Raw genomic sequence first — 24,682 nt, forward strand, 5'->3', positions numbered from 1 at the left:
CCTCCTGCCAGCAAGCACCAGAATCCCATCAGTGTCAGCCCCATACACCCCACCACCACCATTTCCCCACAGCCAGTCACCCAAATGCTGGCATCTGAACTGCCACCTTCAGCCATCACACATTTCCTACCTCAACCACCTTCCACTATCCAATCGCAGCAGCGCAAGTGCCAAACCCCATAACTACAGGCCTCAAAAACTGTCAATCCTTTCCTTCCTTTCCTTTCTCCCCTCCCAAATGCGGAGGAAGGAGCATCACGTGGCGCCACATCTAAAGCAGCCGGAAATAAAAATCCCTTCTTCGAGGGGGGGAAATGCCAGGCACTCATGCTCTTAAAATCAGCTTAGGGATGCCATTATTTCAATAGTAAACAAAATGGAAAGTGAGACAGAGCTCCTTCTGTATTCAGTTGCATCAGCTGGTTCTTCTAATGTTGTAATCCATGGATATCCAACAGGTCAACTGCGATCAACAGGAAGACCTCTGGTTGTTAAAAGTTGATTGCGGTTGATCACAGGCTCATTTTCATCCACGGGTGAAAAGGAGCATTCCAACCCACCCCCTCCCTCTTCTCCCTCTTTCCTTTATCTGTGCACGATTTCAAGAACGGAAGATGGAGTTTCCACTGGCAGGTTGACTTATTGTTTATAGACTTTTGTTGTTGCCCCCATCCCAAAAGCAGCAGAAGTATTTGCTGTGTCCCCCTAAGAAAAGCTCCACAAGTTTGACTTGCCTCCCTACAAAAAGGTCAACAACTTTGACCTGCACCCCTAAAAAAGCTCAGCAACTTTGACCTGTACCCCTTAAAAATGGGTAGATCACTTCCAGTTTTTTATTCTGTCAGTAGATCGCAGTCTCTTGGGAGTGGGACGTCCCTGTTGTAATCAATAACTTTTGTGATCCATAAAACGATTGTCTTCATTAGCAGAAAAGGTGTGATTCAGTTGGGAGTATGGGGAACAATATAGCTGCCGGGATGGCTTACTAATTATGAGAATTATACATGGGTTTCATAGGTTGTGTGGCCATCTGTCGTGAATGCTTTAGTTGAGATTCCTGCATTGCAACGGGTGGGCTAGATGCCCCTTGGGATCCAACTTTACAATTCTATTATTTCCTGGGGTTTGGTAGTATGGGTTTGGGTGTTTTTCTGCAGGAATCTCTAAGTAAAGGTCATCTGTGGGACAAGGTGTGGTTTGGTTGTAGTTCGTTGAGTGACCCATGGCTATGTTCAAACCAGGCTAATATCTCCTCTAATGCTGGTTCAATAAAAGAACTTTACAATAAATTATCACTCTTACTCCCTTTGATACTATATTGATACTAGCATATATTTGCTTTGTTTTGAGGAGGCTTAAGCCTTTTAATAAGGCAATACTTTTAGAAGACACCTGAAAGCAGCCCTGTTTAGGGAAGTTTTAAATGTTTGATGTTTTATCGTGTTTTTAATATTCTGTTGGGAATCGCCCAAAGTGGCTTGGGAAACCCAGTCAGATGGGCAGGGTTTAAATAATACATCACTATCATCATCATCATCATCATCATCATCATCATCATCATCATCAGTATGCTATCTACTTGAATATTTGACTAGCAGGTTGGGCGATCTGATACAGTATAAAGCTATTTGATATGTTCATGACTAGGAAAAGCAAAACAAATCTCGCAACAATATGAAGATCTTAATTTGTGCAGAATTTAGATCCTTCTAGGAGCAGAATTCTTCAGGATACACAGGCATAAGCTATCCGTGTTGGTGTCCAGCATTTAGACCTACCTGTTGACGCTTTCTCTGGAGAAGTAGACTGCGTATGTCTGAATGTTCCCTTTTGCCTCCGCAGGTGGGCGCCAGCTGAGACGGACAAATCGACTGGAGACCAAAACAGGGACCACATCTCGGGGAGCAGAGGGGAGGATACTGGAACTTGGGATAGCTAAAGAAGGGGAAGGAGAGGAATCCGTCAGAGAGGTTGGTGGTGCAGGGGTTTCGGGGCTGGTGGGAAGAATTGTAGTAGGCACAACTAACATTTTTGAAAACAAAAGGACCAAGTGGATCAGGTGTGGTTCAGATGAATGGAGGAACAAAAAGAGAAAAGAAAAAGAGAACTAACAGTAAAACCACTCTTTAAAATTCAGTTCCTTTCTTTTATAAATTTAAAAAAAATCAAGAAGACATAATTTTGTAACAGAAACAGCAAACACTTTGGCTTCCCCAGCTTAAGGGTATTGTCCTAAGGAGGGAGTCCCACTAAATTCAATGGGGCTTTCTATCAGGTAAGTGGGGCTAGGATTACAGTTTAAGCTACCCCCTTTTTCACAGAGCTCACATTCCTACAGAGAGTTAAGCAAAATTATTAACTGGGCTTCAGTAACACTGGCTGTGCACACATTACTGGCTTAAAACACTAGATTGCTCTTTTTCTCAATGAGGATCATAGCTAGTTTGGGGGAAGATGCATCAAAATACAGTATTTCATAAGAAACAACAGGATGGATATGTGTACGCTGCTTGCCAAACCAGGGGTGGGAATGCATAGCTTGCCAAGTAAGCAGGAGTGTGTACACAACCTCTGTGCTGGATTTTGACCAGAATCTAAGATCAGGGGCATTGCTAAGAGGTAGCTCAAGGGGTCTGAGGCCAGGGTATTTTGCAGTGGGCCATTGATCTCCTTCCAATTCCCCCACTTTCTTTAAATAAAACAAAATCTTACTTTATTTCTGCTTATAGGGCAGCTGTGTACACTGGAATGCACAGTGCTGATGGGATCTCAGCCACCCACCATTTTGATTTTCCAACGACAACTATGGATTTAAATCTGCATGTGCAAACATTATGGAAATTTGTGCCATGGGCTTGTGCCTTGAGTCCTTAAGTGTCCTAAGTGTTTTCTGCAACACATAATGATACACGTGGAATACTATGGGCATAAGGCCCAAATACTGGATTCCTGAGAAAATCAGGATTATTAGGGATACAAGCCTAGAAACTTCTCAGGTCATCCTGAGGTCTCCCTGATGCCACCATTAATAACCAGATGATTAAAACAAAAAAAAATTTCATCAGATTTTCTGAATATGTCAAAGGCCCAATGAAGGTAGCCGTTGCAATTTTGTACAACCATGAACTTGTACCAGCAAGCCACAGAATATAAGCATAACACAATACGGAATGCAACCACAATGCAAAGAGACAAGAATTAAAACCAGAACTTGCAAACAAATGATTAAGACATTAGAAAGTTTATGTTGAGAATCAGTCTTAAGGTACCAGACAGAGGATTTTTGTACAGCTGCACCGAATGTGCAGACACTAAAGACCTGGGCAACCCTCAACTTCACAGGGGATGGATAGTTCAGAAAATGAGGGGATGAGGATTCAACAGAAGGATTCAACAACGAATCCCCTGCTGACACAATCACACAGGCAGAGGTTACTCTTTGATGTTAAAGAACTACATGAGACTTGCCAAAGGTCAGAGGTGGGGAAGCTTTTGTGTCCCAATGGCTACATTCCTGGAGAAGCTTTTGGAGGCCACACACCAATGGTGGACAAAGCGAGGTGCAAACCTGGGAGGAACAATGGATGCGACAGAATGCTACACTGCAGCCATAGAACATCAAAAGTCTTCTATGCACAGACATATCTATCCAGGCAACCAATAGGTACCATCACTGTTCAAGGACACATTCCAACCTAATAAAAGCTCTTCAGCAAGGCTTCTGAGGGGTATAGTCCCAAGAGCCACACAGAAAGGTCTTAAGGGCCACATTTGTTCCCCAGTTCTGAGGTTCCCCATCCCTGCCATAGGTGATCAAATCTACTGCTACAAAAATTTCAATCATTGCTCTGGCAGGGAATACTGATACCTGGCCTATGTTGGGTCTTCCCAGACTTGGGTTGGCTGTGCCACAGGGGCAGGCAGTTGAGAAGCTGACCTTTTAAATGTTCCTACAGTGCCCTGGAGAGGGACGCGGGTGGCACTGTGGGTTAAACCACAGAGCCTAGGACTTGCCGATCAGAAGGTTGGTGGTTCAAATCCCTGCGACGGAATGAGCTCCTGTTGCTCGGTCCCTGCTCCTGCCAACCTAGCAGTTTGAAAGCACATCAAAGTGCAAGTAGATAAATAGGTACCGCTCCAGCGGGAAGGTAAACGGCGTTTCCGTGCGCTGCTCTGGTTCGCCAGAAGCGGCTTAGTCATGCTGGCCACATTACCCGGAAGCTGTATGCCGGCTCCCTCGGCCAATAAAGCGAGATGAGCACTGCAACCCCAGAGTCAGCCACAACTGGACCTAATGGTCAGGGGTCCCTTTACCTTTACAGTGCCCTGGAGTGATACTACATTAGACAGTGTGAGAATGTGAAAATGGTGGATGGATGCAATCTCATCTTCTACAGATCACAGCAATGCTGCTGTTACTGCTTCTCATCATAACCAATAAACTAGCCAGGTTGGAGGGTCTACCAGTGTCAAAGGTGGCCCTCTTGCAGTAGCTCAGTGGCAGAGCCACTGAGGTTCAATCATTGGCATTTTCAGGTAGGTCTGGGCTTGGGAAAGACCCCTGTTTGGAAACCTGGAGAGCTGCTGCCAGTCTGGACCAATGGTCTGACTCAGTATAGAGCAGCTTTCTGTGTTCCTACTGTGCAAGGGCACTTTGCCAGCAGGGACCCCACATCTCATGCTGATGTTGGTGTGAATCCAGCTTCCTTTGGATTCAAAATCCAGCCTACACCCTTGGCGATGCCCTTTCTGATGTATACCTGAGCAACAGCTAAATCAACTCAACCAAACTTCATCATTAGCAATGTGATGCCTTGCTTAACTCACCAACCAGCCAACAACGTGCTTTACTATGCAGCTGTCTGCATGTATTGAAATAAGTCCACTGAGCTCAGTCGAGCTTATTACCAGGTAAGCTTGTGAAAGATTGCAGCCTTAAATAAAAGGATTTAAACTGGCTCTTTTGGAATCAGGCTGAAATTCTATTGGCTTTTCTAAGCGCTCCAGATATCAGTAATGAACCTGAGTTCAGAAGCCATTTCATGCACCTCCACCCCCAATCCTCTTGCAATTCTGCAAACAGTGATGTGCTTACAACATAACTTTTTTTGTTATTGCTGGTGAAGGGAAAGCCCATACCTCTTTCACCTTTGCAAGCTGCTAGCAGGATGGCAGTGAATAGTAAACATGCTATTTACACTCAGAGTACAATGCAAAAAGAGAGAAGTACAGCAACAGCCATTTTTTTATATTTCTCAATAGGTCCCTTCTAAATCAATGAAAGTTTTTACAAGCATGCTCAATCATTTTATTCCTTTTCCTTTATTTCTAATCCAGGGATATTTGCCTTTCACAATAGATTGTACTAATCTGCAGACAATGGGCACTCCCTTAACGCTTTGTCCTTGCAGAGTCATTTAAACATGTGCCAGAATACTTTTGCCCAGGAATTAATGGCTGAACAAGGTGGAAATGAATCTAACAGCCAGGTCCATTACTGTTAATTATCTCTACAGCCATTTCCAATGTGCAAAGCACTTTACAGCTTACAGCTCATTTATCCTCACAGGGATCTTGCAAGACTTGCCCAAGCCCACACAGCTACCTTTGTCAGTCAACAAGGATCAAAACCAGAGTCGCTCCATTTCTGTACTCAGACTTAGGATCCTAGTCTTGTGCCAAATATTTCTCCTGAATCCCACCGCCACAACCATTCTCCATCAATTAATGAGAAAAAAATGCATCTGAAAATTAACAAAAGAGGCAAAATGACGGGGTTTGATGCATTTGCCTCATTTTTTAAGTGCTGAAGGAAGAATTTGTGAAATGTTCTTTTGTTCAATCTACAAATCATCTGGCATGGAGGGGGAAGGGAGACATGGAAGTTGCCAAATATCAACCACTGAGATGAGTTCCATGGCTGGTGCCATTTGCAGATTCAGAGGCAAGTCTCAGGATACCCTTTTGCCTCAGTCTTAATCAAACCCTGAAAGAGTCCTGGAAATGGTACTTTGGCAAAGGAGCTAAGGATGAGGTTGGACATGGGTGGAACATAGGACTCTTTCATTGGGGTTAGACCATGAAGCCCTGAAGCCCTGGATAGCCATTGACAATCACAACAGGCAATAGATGGACCAGTGGGCAGGCTCAGTTCAAAGTGGCTCCCTACATCACTTTCTGCTGCTCCAGAGGGATTGCCAGAAGGGACATTCTGACCAAACATTAGGAAGAACTTTCAGTAGAAGCTGTTTAATAGATTGGACTCCCTCGGAAGATGGTGAGCTTTCTTTCAGTGGAGTATTTTAAGCGGTGGTTGGATGGTCATCTGTCAGCAATTCTTTAGCTGTGATTCATGTACAGTGGTACCTTGGGTTACATACGCTTCAAGTTACAGACTCCACTAACCTAGAAATATTACCTTGGGTTAAGAACTTTGCTTCAGGATGAGAACAGAAATTGTGCAGTGGCGGCGCAGCAGCAGCAGGAGGCCCCATTAGCTAAAGTGGTGCTTCAGGTTAAGAACAGTTTCAGGTTAAGAACAGACCTCCAGAACGAATTAAGTTCTTAACCCAAGGTACCACTGTATTGCAGTGGGTTGGATGAGATGACTATGGTGGCCCCTTCCAACTCTCTACAATTCTATGATTCCTATGCTCTGAAGTTCATTGACCATTCCAGGACCATTTCAGGACAGCCAGAGGTAGATAACTGATTCTTTCTGTTTTGTTTTGTTTTGTTTTGTTTTGTTTTGTTTTGTTTTGTTTTGTTTTGTTTTGTTTTGTTTTGTTTACAAACCCAGAAAGCGCAGAAGAGCAAAGTTGAGCCATTCTGACTCGGATTAGATCTCTTGACTGATCTAATCTGCCAGTACAAGAACAGAACAGCCAACAGCAAGTATACAAACACACAATGGCAGCAGAGAAGAGCTTTTCATCAGGTCATAATAGGGGCATCGCTGCCTCTCATAAGGCCTGTTATTAGAGGCTAAGGGGACCTATATATTCCTAATAAGCCATTAGTGCTGCTAAGAGAGCATTGTAATAACGGACATCTGGCCTTTTGCTCAGAGACCCAAGCACACAACCCATCAAGATGATACTTAAATGAGGCCAGCAATTTCCCTTATGGACATTTATCTACATCTCAGTGTGATTGCTAAGAAAAAGCAATGGAGTTGGTGGAAAGCTAAAGAACTTCTCTTAAACATCATCCTCAGCTATTGGATCAGGGCCTGCTTGCATGAGCATTTATTGGGGTGGGGGGCTAGGTGGTAAGCATCCATGTGAGGGCAGCCATAAGAAAAAAGGGAAAGTAAAGTAAAGTACTTTACATGAAAGTAAAGTAAGTAAGTTGTCCATGGGGAAGAGAATGGATGACCCAGAGAGAAAAGAGTCCCCATATATTTACATCACTATGATACCGCTTTAAACAGTTGTAGGTTCCCCCAAAGTATTCTGAGAGTTACAATTTGTTAAGGGTACTGAGAGTTAGGAAACCGTTCTTCCCCTACCAGAGCTACAATTCCAAAGTTCCCTGGGGATGGGGAGAGACTTAAACCACTCTGGAAACTAGTTCAGAGAGCACCCTTAACAAACTACAGCTACCATAATTCTTTGTGGGAAGCCATGACTATTTAAAGTAGTACCATAGGGCTTTAAGTGTATGGTTGCTCTAGCCATACAAGTTGCTGGGAGTCACAAGTGTAGGCAAATTGTTGCTACTCTCAAGTCTCATTTACAGGCTTCCTATAAGCAGCAGAAATACAATACAACTCCAGGAAGCTTTGTCGGGTTAAGAGAACCCAGCTGTTCCATGCTTTGCTTTTGTCCCACAAAGCTCTATGTTATGCCTTTACAGTCATACCTCGGGTTGAATGTGCTTCAGGTTGAGTGCTTTTGGGTTCCACCGCTCGCTCATGCGCAGACGGTCAAAATGATGCCACACGCATGCACGGAAGCTGTGAATCGCAACCCGTGCATGCGCAGACGCAAGTTGCGTTCACTTCTGGAGGCGAATGGGGCTCCAGAATGGATCCCATTCGTATCCAGAGGCACCACTGTACTTGTTCTGGGGTGCCTTTGAGAAGAACATGGAGCCTTAAGATCTTGAACTGCCCCCAGGAAGCTCAGACACTGCAACAAGTATGCACAGAGAAGGGTCTCAGAATGGAAGAAGCTTCTTGGGCAAGCTGGTATGGATGGAAAAATAAACTAGAACAACCATATTAGTCTGGATGAATGCGAACAGCATTAACTGTTAGAGAAACTGCAGTTCCTCTCCTGCCAACACCAACACCCAGTCTCATGACTAGAACCTCTTGAGCAGGCTTCCTCAGACTTGACCCTCCAGATGTTTTGAGACGGCAATTCCCATCATCCTTGACCACTGGTCCTGCTAGCTAGGGATCATGGGAGTTGTAGGCCAAAATCATCTGGAGGGCGGAGTTTGAGGAAGCCTGCTCTTGAGGTTATTAATAGCATGCATTTGGAAGCAAATGGGAGGAATAAAAACGGACTCTTCCTGAAATAAAAATTGTCCAGTCCAAAAATATGGTGGAAAAGCCTTACTTCAAAACTTAACTCTAAAACAAACTTAAAACAAGTTACGTTCAGATAGATGCATAATATCATAATACAGGCAAAATATCTTAGAATATCTTCAATCCAGAGCTAAACAACCTACTTTAGCCTTCGGCTGTTTTCCTGGAGAGATATTAGCAACATCCTTTCTTTTCAGTGGCTTCAGAATAAAGAACTAACACACCGAAAATAGAGACTTACGGATTAGCACATGCATAGATCTGTAATTGTATCCTTATCATATGGTTTAAGTTAAACAGCTTGCAAGTGAGGCACAGTCCTGTTGGCATCTGTCTGTCTCGAGAGACAATGGATGCAGCCCTACTGAATCATTAACTGTTAAGCTCTCTGCAACTTTTGTTTAGCTTCAATGGAAATTTCCATGCCATGCTACACAGTATACATGCAGACACATACAGAGTTATTTTCCATTTCAATGTACAATTAAACAATTATACTTAAAAATCTCAGCCACCTGTGCTCGGCTAACATGGGAATGTTATGGAAGGCAATCCTGTACGGCTCAAACCTCCACCAATTTCCTGGATCAAGGAGCAAAAACTCAGGTCCTTGCTCCCATTTCAGCCTGTGGTGGGCTCTTGCATACCTATGGAGAGAGCCTGAACAAGCCTAGACATTTCAGCAAGGACATTTGATGCATGCCACAAAAGAAGTGCACACAGGTAATGCCCGGAGTTCAGCCTGATGCAAGATAACAACCTTATCTCCCCATCTTTGAATGTAGCATTAAGTGATCACAACACCTGCTGGGGAATCTCAGCCATTGCATTTGATATGTTCCACTTGCAAAAGGCAACTTTTTCATGTCTGATGGGAGGAAATGGGATGTATTTTTTTTCATCATAAGCATTTTTGCTGGATTCCATTAGCAAATTGCTGCTGATACAAGTGCACAACAGCAGGAGGGGTGGCAGGTGAGGATACAGAATTGCTGGCAGAGCTGAGCTGAGGAAGCTCAAAAGAGCATCTGGCCACCCTGTCTCTGGCTTGAGCCCCGAGCTAATGGTCTCTCGCTTTCATGAGCACAGACAAATTAAAAGGGAACGGAGGGAACTGCCAATGCTACAAACCAATTAGCTTTGTACAAACTGTGTGCGATCAAAGTGCCTGCTAACAACATGCATAACCGAGAATATATGAACTTAAGCAGCGTAAGCCTGCAAAAAAATTCACAGATCTCCTCCTCCCAACATCACAGCATCCATTCTGTTAGTTTTGGCATGCGCTATCTGAGGAAACGGAGCGAGTCTAAACTTAGAAGCCCAAACAAAGCCCTCTGCCAGCTCCAGTGCACCAAGACCTTTTCACATCTGCCTTATGTCAAATCAGATCATCCTAGCCCATCTAGTTCACCTCTGACCACTCAGGATGCTTACAGCTTTCTCCTAGGTTAGGTGTCTCCCTGCCCTCAGCTTTCCCTGTAACCAGAGATCTTTACCACTGAATATGCCAGGGACTAAACCTGGGATTTTGTGTATGCAAAGTGCAAGCTTTGCCACCGGCTCATCAGTCTTCCCTTCACAAAATCAATAACCATTTAGTGCGGTGTAATGTCCTGATTAGACATGCAAGCAGGGAAGTTCCCGGTTTGAATATCAGCCACAAACTCACTTGGCAAGCCAGCACAGGCTCAGCCACATGACAATTCTGGTGCGTGCATGCATGTCACACTGATTGTTTTGCAGCATGTTGCAGAGGACACTTGTGTTAAGGTTAAACTTTCTTCTCTTGAAAAGGATCATTTAAGGAGCTTCCAAACAGTTGCTATCTTCAGGTGTGATTCAATTACATACTGGCATACTCAGGTCATGCACCGGAAGTTAATTTGGAGGTCTTGTGCAACAAACCAGCTTTCCCCAAAGTTTGGACTTTTTGCAGTAAGGAAAGTGATGGGGAAGTGCACTGCAAAGTGACAAATAGTAACTGCTTAACGTAACGTCATCTAACCTCCTCATGAACAAATCAGGGTGAATTCTCAACAAGCAGGTAACCTGGAAGGTCAATTCATACACACTGTCACCTCTGCTCCTGGGCAATGTTGGTGGGTCTGGAGTGAGGTGATGAGACCAGTCAATGTGCAATGGTCCTTTCAAACCAGTGGCCTCTTCAAGTGGAGGATCTTCCATGTGGTCAGTGTGCTGGGAAATAACTGGTGAATACCAATTAATATTTAAGCCACACATCAGTGGGGAACTACAAAGGAAACACAGCTGAATTCAAAAAGTGCACAGTGCTTGACTCAATCTCTAGTCAAAAAAGCCCCCAGCATTTGTGAAGTTTGGGAAATATAGGTTGTTAGACCTTTAAATGTCCCATGACAATGTGCTGACAATGTGCTCCCCTGCCTCTACCCCTCTCAGAGTGAATAGACCACAACCTTGAGTAAGTTTAAATGCTTTCCTTATAGTAATCAGAGGTCTCACTAATGTATCTCAATGCCACAGCAAAGATAACACAGGTCGAAAAATTTCTTGGGTGCAAAAATACAAAAGGATGTCTTCAAACATAAAGTCTGTTTTAGGGAGCTCCAGTCTCATGCATGTGGTCAGTTACATGGTTCAAACAGAAGAGGGAGAGAGGAATAGGAAACAAGCAATACTTCTTCCTTCCCTGAAGGTGAGGCATGTGTGTGTGAACTAGCTGTGCCTTCTCTGGAAATTTACAGCTCTGTGGTCCTTAACTCCTTAAAGGTAAAGGTAAAGGGACCCCTGACCATTAGGTCCAGTCGTGACTGACTCTGGGGTTGCGGCGCTCATCTCGCTTTATTGGCCGAGGGAGCCGGCGTACAGCTTCCGGGTCATGTGGCCAGCATGACTAAGCCGCTTCTGATGAACCAGAGCAGCGCACGGAAATGCCATTTACTTTCCCGCCGGAGCGGTACCTATTTATCTACTTGCACTTTGATGTGCTTTCGAACTGCTAGGTTGGCAGGAGTAGGGACCGAGCAACGGGAGCTCACCCTGTCACGGGGATTTGAACCGCCAACCTTCTGATCGGCAAGCCCTAGGCTCTGTGGTTTAACCCACAGTGCCACCCATGTCCCCCTTAACTCCTTACTTACTAGCAATCATGCAAAGTTCTGTTTGGATGCATAAAATCTCCCACAGTCAGGAGGGTCACTGGTCTCCACTAATACTCCTGAGACTGTTACCTGGAGAACAGTGAGAGGGCCCTAGTTTTCCTTTGAGGTCTTGTGCAGTTCATGGCTGATCCTGACAGAAAGTTGGTGGGGTAGACCACATTGGGGGGAGGACCAAAGGGATTGTTTTAGTGGACCTTTTGCCACAGCACATTCCATTGCCTCTCTCAGGACCCAATCCATATTACCTCACAGAAAGAGAGAGGTGATGTTCCTTCTCTGAAGTTTTTCACTGTTTACTTGTCTGCTGACATGTCACCAGAAACAAGAGCAGCAGACTCAGGAAGGTACAGGGAATGGCAGCATGTCCTCTATTCAAAGCACAGGCATAATCTTTGATCCTTGACACTGACCCTAGTTCCATAGATCAGTGGTAAAACATTTGCTTTGATGCAGAAGGTTCCAGGTTCAATTTATGGCATTTCCAGAGAGGACTTTGCATGTCATCTTGAAGAACCCATCAGTATGAAGAGCTAGATGGACCAATATTGAGCTAGATGGACCAATGACTTGGTATAAGGTACCCTTCTAACTCCCTATCTCTGATCCTCCTAAATCAGGCATGGCCAAACTTGGCCCTCCAGATGTTTTGGGACTACAATTACCATCATCCCTGACCACTGGTCCTGTTGGCTAGGGATGATGGGAGTTGTAGTCCCAAAACATCTGGAGGGTCAAGTTTGGCCATGCCTGTCCTAAATGGAAGGACTAGGTTCCAGCTGGCAATGTTAGCCAAGCTATCCCTGTAACTGCAAATAGGATGCTGGCCTGTTGTTTGGGGAGCTAATATATAGGTACATTTCTGAGTGAAAGAATGAAGCTGTGCCTGCAATTTTAATTTAAAATACAGTGTAGCCAAGTCTGGGAGAAAGTGGCCTAAGGGCTGCTTCACATGAGACTAATGCGCTACATTTGCTGCCTAGGACTCTTATGTTATATTCATTTTGTTTCGTCCTGGTAGTGAAAACTCCAAACAAGTTCCAGAAGCTTACACTTTGTTTGCAACAGATCGTGGCCAGTGTTTCTCTTTGTTGCTGTGCCAAAATCTCTGGCAAGTGTCTCTGTCCCCTTTCGTTTTCAAAAATCCATGCACGAGTGAAAAAATTGCCAGTAAGGCTGTAAAGCTTAAATAGAAAGCTCATTGGCCTGCAAATGGCACTTGTGCTCTAAATCCATTATGTGTAAGCAAGCAAAAAAGAAGTAACTCCCTGCAATGATTAATGAAAGTAATAAAAACTCATTATGTGATCATAAATTGTGGGTGTGCATCGACCGCTATCTCATTTCCTATCACTTTAGGTAGAAAAAAATGTTAATTTTCTAGAGTTTGGGAAATAATGATGTGTTGCCAAAAATTATTTTAAAGGAAAACTTCTGCCATCCCCACCAAAAGAAAATTACTGTGTGTGTGTGTGTGTGTGTGTGTGTGTGTGTGTGTGTACACACACACACACACACAAGAAAATGCAGCATGGATGTAACATACATTAACATTGATAGTCACTGCAAAATATAAGAAGGTGGATTACACTATACAACTTCAGACATACAGTTCTATGAAAAGACCATAACTCAATGGCAGAGCATCTGCCTTCCATGCAGTGTTAGGGAAAGTGAAAAAGGGTTAATTCTCCATGAGTCAGCAGAAAAGTGACACACAGACCCGCAGCTGCAGGCATCTTGTGACTTTCTTATCTGAGTTGCTGTGCATGTTTAGCATGTAGCACTGAATATGTACAGTGAAACCTTGGTTCCTGAACACCTCCTTTTTGGAACATTTTGGCTCCTGAATGCTGAAAACCAGATTACATTCGAAAACCAAGGTTCCACTGCTCTATAGGACTTGGGTTACAGCATTCGTTGCTGGGGGTTATTAGAGATTGTTGAAGAAATCTGTGGAACTGTGGGAAACTTTGAGAAGAGATCATCTGAAGGAAGCTGAATAACTTGCAAGATTTCTGAGAACTCTGGCAGCTGCAGAACTTTGTTAGCAACTGAATTTTTGAACTTGTCTTGTGGACTTTGTCACAGTAAGGACTTTGTAAGCAGAGAACCCTCTCTGGGCTCAGAGAGTGAAGATGTCTTATAGCAATTGCAAACAGTGTATGCATATAGTGTTTGTGTATGTCACGTAAAAGCTATCTTGAGTACACAGTTGTTTTCTGTGGTGAGCTTAACCACTTGAATCAACTTCCACGGCACATATGCAACACCCAACATGCAGAAGGGTCCCAGGTTCACTCCTCAGGCATCTCCAGGTATGATTCAGAAGCACTTCTGCCTGAAACCCTGAGACCTGATGCTAGTCAGTGTGGACAATACTGAGCTAGACTGATCAATGGTCAACTCAGTATAAGGCAGCTTGCTATGTTCCTTGCTATGGATAACATACCTTATTTAAGTTGGTTGGTATTTCTGATTCCCTTTAGACAAAATTCCATGGTGATCCTACATTATCCTGAGTTCTGGCTGCAAAATCACATATGCACCCTATACAGTGGTACCTCGGCTTACATACGCTTCAGGTTACATACGCTTCAGGTTACACACTCCACTAAGCCAGAAATAGTGCTTCAGGTTAAGAACTTTGCTTCAGGATAAGAACAGAAATCGGGCTCCGGTGGTGTGGCAGCAGCGGGAGGCCCCATTAGCTAAAGTGGTGCTTCAGGTTAAGAACAGTTTCAGGTTAAGTACAGACCTCCAGAACAAACTAAGTACTTAACCCGAGGTACCACTGTATTGTGTTGCTTATATTAGGCCAGGGGTGGAGAAACTGTGGCACTCTAGATATTGTTGGATTCCAAATCCCATCAGTCTCAGTCAGTATGTTCAATGGTCAGGAATGATGGGACTTGTCGTCTAACATTTGGAGGGCCCACATATCCCCTGTCTCTGTATTTGGCAGCAGTTTGGAATTCCTGTCAAGTTTTGTTCTTAAAAAAGAAAGTATTATTTCACTTCTCTCCTTCATTGGACGGGCAAATTGTTGTTCATGTTTGTGAGAAAAATCAATTGGAAATACAGCCATAATGGCCACTTTCATTTATGCGCCGAACAGGTCTCAGTAATTAACTGACACCAAACACTAGGAAATCAATTGGCAAAAATAACAGTGATCAGGCCTTCAGACTCAGAGTCACCCTATTATTGCCTCAATCAAGGGTTGCTGGGGCAGTGTTCACTTCATAGCTCAGGTGACACCTGTCATAAGCAATTAGTCAACTAGAAAGATGTGGGTTACGTGAGAGAAGGAACAATAGCTTGGAGATTTCAAAGAAATTCAATCACCCGCAAATGGTCCCTTAGGAAACAGAGGTCAGTTAATCTAGTCAGGCATTTTAGGTTCACTGAATTATAGTCGCCTGCATTTTATTATTATTTATTATACTAAAAATGAATATTAAACTAATGCTTTGTACCTCCATAGATAGGGCTGCCATATTTTGAAGAGCAAAAACTAGGATGCTATGACGGCCATTCAGAGCAAATAAATGTGGTTTGTCTCAAATGTTACCCCTGAAAAGGAGAACATGTCCTGGAAAAAGAGGACACATGGCAACCTGGCATAGGAACATAGAAACCTGTCTTACTCTGGGTTAGAGCACTGGTCTATCTAGCTCAATATTGTCTACACCAGCTGACAGCGGCTCTCCAGGGGTTCAGGTAGGAGTCTTTCCCAGCCCTACCTGGTGATTCTGGATCAGGCCAATGGCCCATCTAGTCCAGCATCCTGCTCTCACAGTGGCCACCCAGATACCTATGGGAAGCCCACAAGCAAGACATAAGCACATCAACACTCACCTCTCCTGCAGTTTCCTCTGACAGTGGACATGGAACATAGGCACCAGAGTTAGTAGCCATTGATAGCCTAATCTTGCATTAATTTCTTGAAACCTCTTTTAAAGCCTGTTATTGCTACAGTAATAGCACCATTTTGGTCACACTGGGCCTGGAGCCTCAGAGGTGCCTCTGGGGATGCCACAACTATGATTTGCAATGGAGTGTGAGAGGTGGAGGGGCCTTGAATTTTGACATCACACAGGAATTTGAGACCCCAAGATCTGTCACTGGTAGCATATGTCCGGATTCTCCTACTCTCGTGTAGGACCCCGGCAGAGACACATGGCCAACTGGCATGTTCTCTCCCTCCTGGTTGGTCGTTTGGGAGCTTCAATAGCTTTCTCCAACCCGAACATCACAGCGACTAATACCAAAAGGTATTAGCACGCTTAGAGATCCTGCAGAGTATTTGCAGTTTGCGTAACAGAACTCAGTAGCACAGCATTTTGGCTAATCTACTTTATTTACATATAATACACTCGGAGGATTCTGACTTAGCTCCTTCCTCTTTCTCATCGGACAGCAAAGAGAGAAAGAACAAAGGACAACAGTCCCACTTCACAGAACGCAGTAACACAAAACATCCTGTCTCTGTCACTTCCCACACTGTGGAATGAAAGCATACATTGTCATATGATAGACAACAATCCCATGACTGCAAACACGGAGCAACAATCCTAACAGCATATTACTTTTCTGGCATTCAAGCACCACTTAAAACCAGGGTGTTGTTTTTGGCATCCATCTGTCTTGAGAGACAATGGAGTGTGCCTGTGGGGATGAAGTCAAACTGCTGTGTTAGCAGCACCAAAGTGACCTACTTCTCCAGGGTGCAAGCCTGGGCAGTTTGCATAGAGGTCCTGGGCTGCCCAGACAACAAGACCCCTCTCTCAGCCTCACTGATGTGGTCCAGAGGAGAGCAGAGCAATACATTTGGCACCAGCTTGGTTGCAGGAGTTGCCAGAAGGAGGAACACAAGGCACCATCCAACTGTCTTAGGGTTTACTCCTTAGCTTTTTCTTCTCCCGAAGATGTCCTGTAAGGCAGCGGTTATGTATTTTTCCTCAGGGAATGAGTATAAGCACAAGGCAGTGGAGGTTTGGGATGAGAGTGAATTAAGAGTTAGGTTTAGGTTGGAGAGACTTGGGTTTACTCTCCACCCTCCTTACTGGGTGACCTCGTTGCCAGTCAGCATCTCTCAGGCTAACCGGCTTCACAGGGTTGTGGTGAGGACAGAATGAGGGAGACCATACAGACTACTCTGAAGTTTCACACATCTCCTTTATGCATTTGTCCAATTCTCTCTTAAAGGCATATAAAGTTAGAGGCTCCCAATACATTTTGTAGCAATATATTCCACAAATGAATTGCATATTGGACAAGGAACTCTGGTGTCTAATTCCCACCAATTCCATGGGGCAATTCCACATTATATAGAATTATAGGAAAAGGAAACATCTTGATTGGACTCACAGGGAAAACGAATTGGGGGGAGGGCTCTAATGGAGTCCTCAAACCCTAGCAAATGCTTGTGTCTTTTCAATGAGGTCTGCCTTGTTCATCAGAAACCACAGACTTATGTCTAGAGGGTTACAGACTGTTTGCTCACCCAACGTCTTGCAAAATGGAACTATTTGCATCCCTGAAGGTAGCTATACGGTTTTTAATGAACACAGCAGTTTCCAGTAATCCAAATGAGAGCCTGTGAGGAATATACATAATTAACATATGTGAATAATTAATGCCAGCAACAGGGGGAAGCAGAGAAGATTAAAACAAATAAACAACGAGAGAGAAATAGCATAAGTAGAAATAGCGTAAGTATCTGTATTGTTAAGTGTATGTGAGTGTGTATGCATAGAGAGACAGAAAACAGATGTATAGACAGACAGATGGAGCAGGGCTCATAGCAGATTTAATGTATGTGGTTCAGATCTCAAGACAGAGGGTTGCTTCTAACACTGCAAAATGATGTTCCGCTCATGTAATGGTACTTATCTTTCCTTTCCTCTCACCTCTTGCCCTCCAAATCATCTTGGGAGGGTCCCCCAACCAAATTCTGAGGGTTCATGGAGGCTGCAGTAAAGAAGAATGGAGGAGGTATTCCCTTCTTCAAGTGGAAGTCTGTTACATGAGCAGAATAGCAACATCAGTGTTTGATGCAACCCAGAGTTGGGGATAAGGTAAACCTCGTCCTCCTCATCCTCCCCAACACCTACTGCCAATTCTCTAGTCAGAATCAGATACCTCCAACAGCAGAAATCTTATCAAGGAACTGTCGTGGAACCATGCCATGGCAATTTGAGCCCTAAGTAATCTTTGTGGGCACACATTTCTTCTCCAGCAAATATCTCAAATGGGCTCCATTTGGTTTCTGCTCAGTTGTGACACCAGAAAATTTTGGCTTCTCTTCTGCTTGAACTGTTCACCATTTCAGCTAGCAATTATCAGGCCTCTGTAGCTAAGAACTAGTGCCTGTGTTTGACTTTTCCTTCTCTGTTCCCAGTTCTTTTCCTTCTGTGTCTTTAAGATTGTAAGACCAAAGGCATGGGCTTTCTTAATGCTGAGGTTTTAAGGTCACTCTAGAATGCTTTCCCCCCATTTCCCCCCTTTTTGTCTGAAGAGTAAAAATGCATAGCTGTCAACTTACAGATTTGAAAATAAGGGACCAGCAGCCTTGAAAATAAGGGACCAGCAGCCAAAATAAGGGACCTGCAGCCTCACCTGTTCCAGGCACTCCAGTCTTCCTGTCCTCCTGCAGTCTGGTCAAACTCATGCTGGTAGCTTCGAGAACACTGTCCAAGCAACTTTGTAACCAGAGGCTCAACTGACTAGAATCTGAATCACATGCACCACAAGGCCTATGCAGACTCAACTTAAGATGACTCCCCGGCCTGGCTTTGCACTGCAAAGTTTGCAGCAGCACGTGCAACAAAATGGCGTCCAGCATTCAAAAAACCCCTCAGCTTGCATTAACTAGCCACACAGAAGGCATGCAAGCTCCACCCCCCAGTCGTTCTTAGACTTCTTATTGGGTGAGCAACACAGCCAAGCAACACAGTTGGAGCCTCCCTCCTCTCTGGCCGGTGGGGAGGGAGGGAGAGGAGCTGCTTCCTTTGGAATTTAAGGGACATCATTTAAGGGACATTTAAGGGACATCCATCAATAAGGGACAGCAGCGGGACATGGCACTGGAATAAGGGACTGTCCCTTCAAATAAGGGACACTTGACAGCTATGTAAAAATGCCCCAGATACATAAAAAACAGATGAGATGTGCTGATTTGCTACATGTTGGCTGATTCCACCTTAACACAACCAGAAGGATAGGATTGAATTTAGCACCCCTTATTCTCAATTCTGTGATCAATTCAATTCCAGAAAGGGGAACAATACCCAGGAGAACACAACATTTCCTTGGACAGGTGAGCAGGAAAATGTCAGTGTATTTGTCAAGAAAACACACTCCTTTACGTCCCTCATGCTTGTAAGACAATATCTGTTTATATATAGAGCAACCTTGAAGATTTATTATGAAGGGTTCATACAGATCCAATCCCTTCAACCATGCTATATATTTCAGTAAAGTTTTCAGCCTTGCCTCCTGTGGTTATAAACTGGGAACAGCAAACCAATAAACAAAATGAATCAAATCCCTCACTCAAAAACACTGTTCTTTTAAGGACATATTTTGGCTTCCAAACACCCTCTCTCTGGGCTGCAGAGGACTGCTTGTACCTACATCATTCACTGTAGTACAGAGTATTTATGCCTCATGGTGCCCTTCTAAGAAGCCTGGTCAGGAACAAAAACTTCTTGCTGGCTTTTGTTAAATGCCACCCAAGCCCTGCCCACATAGCAACAAGGGAAGAGAAGACTTTCAAGAATCTTAACCGCATCCACTTCATGCTGAGTGGATAGGGAGCAAGGGAATAAGGAGGGGGGATAAGACTGTAATGATGATGATGATGATGATGATGATCATCATCATCATCATCATCAGTACCCACCCAACTGACTGGGTTGTTTTAGTGTCATGAGATCAATCAACAATTAAGGAAAAAGGAGAAAAAGCTGTTCTAATAATTCATTGTACTTTTTAAAAGTGTGGGATGGAGATATTGGAAGGGACCGTGGGTTAATTATAGAATGTGTCTTCTACATGCAGGAAGTCCCAGGTTGACCACAACCAAATATCCTCTAAACCAGAGGGCATAACAAGCTGTGGTCTATGGACAAACAGTAGCCCATAAGCTTCATTCAGGTGGTCCATGGCATGTCTGTGAAGAACAACAGGTGCAGTGGCTGTGAACGGCTGTCACAGTGCATCCCTGTTGATTTTAATTATATGTTTATTGCTTTTTTATTTCCTATAGTTTATTATTTATTGTTGTGCTTTATATTGTATTCCATGGAATTCAAAATACAGTACATTAAAATGCAATCTAAGAAATCAAATAAGCAATTAAAATACATTTAAAAATTCATGCAGCACCTAGCACACCACATTACAATGGCTACAACAGGCAGATTAATTATGTGGTTCCCCAAAACTCTTAGCAATTTTCACGTGGTCCATGTAGGGGGGAGTTGGGAACCACTGCCCTAAAGTTGAGGACCACTGCCCATTGGGCCATCCCTCCCCTACAAAAATGAGTGTGTTTGTGTGTGTGGGGGGGAGTTCTTCAACGTGTGTGTGTGTGTGTGTGTGTGAGAGAGAGAGAGAGAGAGAGAGAGAGAGAGAGAGAGAAGCTCAGATGCTGACAGGAGGAGAAGCAGGCACAGGGAGAGGACAGTTAGCAGTGGAAGGCAGAGAGCAGCTGTAATCCGAGCTCTGAACAAAGGGGAGAACAAAAAACAGGGCCAGACTGACAGGAAGCTGTGCGAGAGCTCCGATAGTGAGCCAGACATTGGAATGCAGGAAACATCATCTCCCAAATCTCCTGGATCTCAAAAGTGGCCAAGAAGTGTGAAAGATACTGGAAGAGAAGGTGGGGGCTTCTGTGCTGGGCAAGGGGGAGGAGCTCAGTCTGGGCAACTCCATCTTCTGGGGAGGACTATGAGTAGAGGAGCTCCATCCTAGTTTGTTGTTTTAGCAATAAATCTGAAATAATTAACAGCCAGAGTCATCTCGCATTTGTGGGAGAGACCAAGCCATAATAGTGTGTGAAATTCTACCCAGTTCTACTACTTCTAGAGGGAGGGACTTAATGACAAGATGATCAAAGGTTTCTATTCCCCCCCCCCTCACAATAAAAATGTGTCATGACTTTGATAAGGTCGGGGATTCAGAGAGTGAAAGAGGAAACTGCCCTCAGACCATTGCCAGAACACAGGAAGCTGTCTTTACAAAGTTGGCCGCTTGTTTTTCTAGCTCTACACTGACTGGCAGAGATCTCTGGGATGGAGGACATTCCCAAACCCACCTAGAAATGCCAGGAATTGAACATGGGACCTTCTGCATAAAAAGCAGGTGCCCCAAACACTAAGCTATATGCCAATATATTTTTGTCCTGTGGTCACAAGGTTGCCTTTGTCCGGCTCTGAGGACTCCAAGTCAGAAGACCTGGTGGACCAACATTCACCCCCACTTTGTTAGAATCAATGACTCCTAAAGCAGGCTGGGCCTGTTTAAATGAAGAGGCTCCCCCATGGAAGTCAGAGCTATCTACAGGTGAAACTCGGAAAATTAGAATATCATGGAAAAGTTCATTTATTTCAGTAATTCAACTTAAAAGGTGAAACTAATATATGAGATAGACTCATGACATGCAAAGCGAGATATGTCAAGCCCTTATTTGCCAAGCCTTCCACAGATTGTGGAAACTTCACACTGAACTTCAAGCATCTGACATTGTGTGCCTCCCCATTCTTCCTCCAGACTCTGGGTCCTTGGTTTCCAAATGAGATGCAAAAGCTGCTCTCATCACAAAAGAGATTTGGGGAGCTATGTCATCAGCTGGTGTTGGTCCACTGTGCTTCATTAAGTTCAGGGTCAACACAGCCGTCTACCAGGAGATTTTGGAGCACTTCATGCTTCCTTCCACAGACAAGCTTTATGGGGATGCTGACTTCATTTTCCAGCAGGACTTTGGCACCTGCCCACACTGCCAAAAGTACCAAAACCTGGTTCAATGCCCGTGGGATTACTGTGTTTGATTGGCCAGCAAACTTGCCTGACCTGAACACCATAGAGAATCTATGGGGCATTGCCAAGAGAAAGATGAGAGACATGAGACCGAGCAATGCAGAAGAGCTGAAGGCTGCTATTGAAGCATCCTGGTCTTCCATAACACCTCAGCAGTGCCACAGGCTGATAGCATCCGTGCCATGCCGCATTGAGGCAGTAATTGATGCAAAAGGGGCCCAAACCAAGTACTGAGTACATATGCATGCTTCTACTTCTCAGAGGTACAATATTGCTCTATTTGCAATCCTTGTTTTGCTGATTTCATTTAATATTCTAATTTTCTGAGATTGTTAATTTGGGGTTTTCATCAGCTGTACACCATGATCATCACAATTATAACAAATAAAGGCTTAACATATCTCGCTTTGCATGTCATGAGTCTATCTCATATATTAGTTTCACCTTTTATGTTGAATTACTGAAATAAATGAACTTTCCCATGATATTCTAATTTTCCGAGTTTCATCTGTACCTAGGCAGATCTGCATGTCTTATTGAAAGCTCCTTCTGAGGCTGACTGCTGCTGAAACCCAACTCTGAGCTCTGCTCTTGTGATCTGCTGCATGAGTTCTCCATGGAGCTGTCCAGGGTGCTACTTAAGCCTTGCCGTGGTCCTGCTGAGGCCGTTTCTCTAAAGAGAACAAAACACTTTGCTGACACTTCAATCAATAGCGGAGCAGCCCAACACTGCTTCTTCTTCGTTTAAAAGAGAACAGTGTTACATCACAGCAAACATTTTGAGAGAGGGTCCCAGTGGAAGCTCAGGTGGCAAAAACAGACAGCCAAATGGATGAGTCACTCAGCTGTCTCGTAACACCTCCTGATTTGAAGAGAAGTTTGGGCAAAGCATGCAGGTAGAGGAAGTGATACACACAACTGATTCCCCTCTTTTCTTTTTGGAAACTAACCAATAGCTTCAATTACCCTTCGCTGACCACTGCTAATGGAAAGTCACCTTGGCTTTTACAACCCTTTCATTTGGCTACCAGGAATAAATTTTGCCAGCTAGCTTCAGAACAAACAGTACCGAAAGAGACATCTGAATTCAAGGAGCAAGTCAAAGAGCAAGATCTTTTAATGAACAGGCCAGCTCTGCAGTGGCTTCCTTGACAGCTCATAATGCATGAAACATTTTGGGCTAAACACCTGGAACAAGCAGCTGGGGGTGGCGAGGTCAACAGTGAAATCTGCAAGCAGCTCAGAAAATATGTTCCCTAAAGTGCAGTTCCAAAGTTCTCCCTTCTCCAGCTGTTACACATACTTCAGAGTCAAGGCACTGGGCCATTGATACACATTGCACTCAACAGGAAGCCCTCTAGCAAGCCACAAAACTAGCTGTCTCACAACACAATGCAGCTATTCCATGCACATATTGCAGCAAACATTTGCCATGAAATGATAATTTAAAAGGCACCTTTCAAAGCATTCACACAGAGATTACCTCACAAATTCCTGCAACAATCCTGTAAGGTAAGCCAATATTATTTCCTCCATATTGCAGATGGGAGACTGAGGCTAAGAGAACAGCAGTTCTCCCTAAGGCTACTGAGTGTTCATGACAGTAATGTGGTTTGAATAACTTGTGACTTAGCCCCAAGGATAACAAAGACACCTTGGGGTGAATGGAAGTCATCTCTCTTCCAGCACACAGCTGACAGCAGGCTTCCCCAATCTGATGTCCACTGAATGTTTTGGACTGGAACGCCCCAGCATGAACATTGGCCACACTGGCTGGGGATGATGGGAGTTGGAGACCAACAACATCTGAAGAAAAATAGAAGCCTCTTTCATAGAGGTGCTGTTGAGAGACTGGGGGACAGATTTTGGCTCAACGCTACTCTTAGCAGCAATAGATAGATTCTGGGTGGAGTAAGAAAACCACACAGTAAACACAGTCTTGCCAAAATTAAAAGGAAGTGGGAGAAAATAGATAGTGTGGGGAAGAGCTGAACCTTCTGGGGCAGAGAATTCCACATTCTGAGCCCCATAACAGAGAAGGCACTTTCCCTTTTCTTCCAACCAACAGAATTTGTGATAGTGGCAGGACATACAAGAAAGCTTCTCCCACTGATCTTGGGAAAAGGGCATGATTCCATCATGGAGGAGAAGACTGTGCTTGATGGTAACTTTCTCTAAAGATTTTCAAATGGATAATTAATCTGCCCAGGAGCAGAGTGCTTGTCAGTGAAGTTGAGACAAACACACACCCCTGGCAACATAGGGCAACAGAGATTCCAGTCAAGGTGGAAGAGGGCCTTCTCGGTGGTTGCTCCCAGACTTTAGAACTCTCTTCCTAGAGGAGCAAGACTGACTCTCCTCCTTGTTGTTCTTCCACCAGCAAGAAAGGTGAATACTTTCTTGCTCCAACAGGCTTTGGGGGGGGGGGGGGAGGCCTGACTGCTTTTAAGGAAAAGGCTGGTGCCATGATTTTTTATTATTATAATTATCTAGATGACCCTGGTGGTCTGTTTCAACTCTACAATTCTATGAATGTTAAATGAAAATCACTATTGTTTTTTCTGTGTTTATAGTGGTTCTTATTTTTATCTATAAGACTTCCCGAGTTCTGTCAGGAGGAAAGATAAAGGTAAAGGGACCCCTGACCATTAGGTCCAGTCGTGGCCGACTCTGGGGTTGCGGCACTCATCTCACTTTATTGGCTGAGGGAGCTGGCGTGCAGCTTCCAGGTTATATGGCCAGCATGACTAAGCCACTTCTCGCGAACCAGAGCAGTGCACGGAAATGCAGTTTACCTTCCCGCCGGAGCGGTACCTATTTATCTACTTGCACTTTTACGTGCTTTTGAACTGCTAGGTTGGCAGGAGCAGGGACGGAGCAACGGGAGCTCACCCTGTCGCAGGGATTCGAACCGCCAACCTTCTGAACGGCAAGTCCTAGGCTCTGTGGTTTAACC

General features: G+C 44.2%; 1 protein-coding gene across 3 annotated transcripts in view; it reads right to left on the reverse strand.

Annotated features, from left to right (window-relative positions):
* DCC (DCC netrin 1 receptor) overlaps positions 1-24,682 on the reverse strand; it is a 928,036-nt gene that overhangs the window by 260,945 nt on the left and 642,409 nt on the right. For all 3 annotated transcript variants that reach the window (XM_077936487.1, XM_077936485.1, XM_028749092.2), the window contains exon 8: positions 1,779-1,935. In XM_077936487.1, coding sequence (XP_077792613.1) covers positions 1,779-1,935 — 157 coding nt within the window. The remainder of the gene's footprint in view (positions 1-1,778; positions 1,936-24,682) is intronic.

The sequence above is a fragment of the Podarcis muralis genome, chromosome 11 (genome assembly GCF_964188315.1).
Source record: "Podarcis muralis chromosome 11, rPodMur119.hap1.1, whole genome shotgun sequence".
Lineage (NCBI taxonomy): Eukaryota > Metazoa > Chordata > Lepidosauria > Squamata > Lacertidae > Podarcis > Podarcis muralis.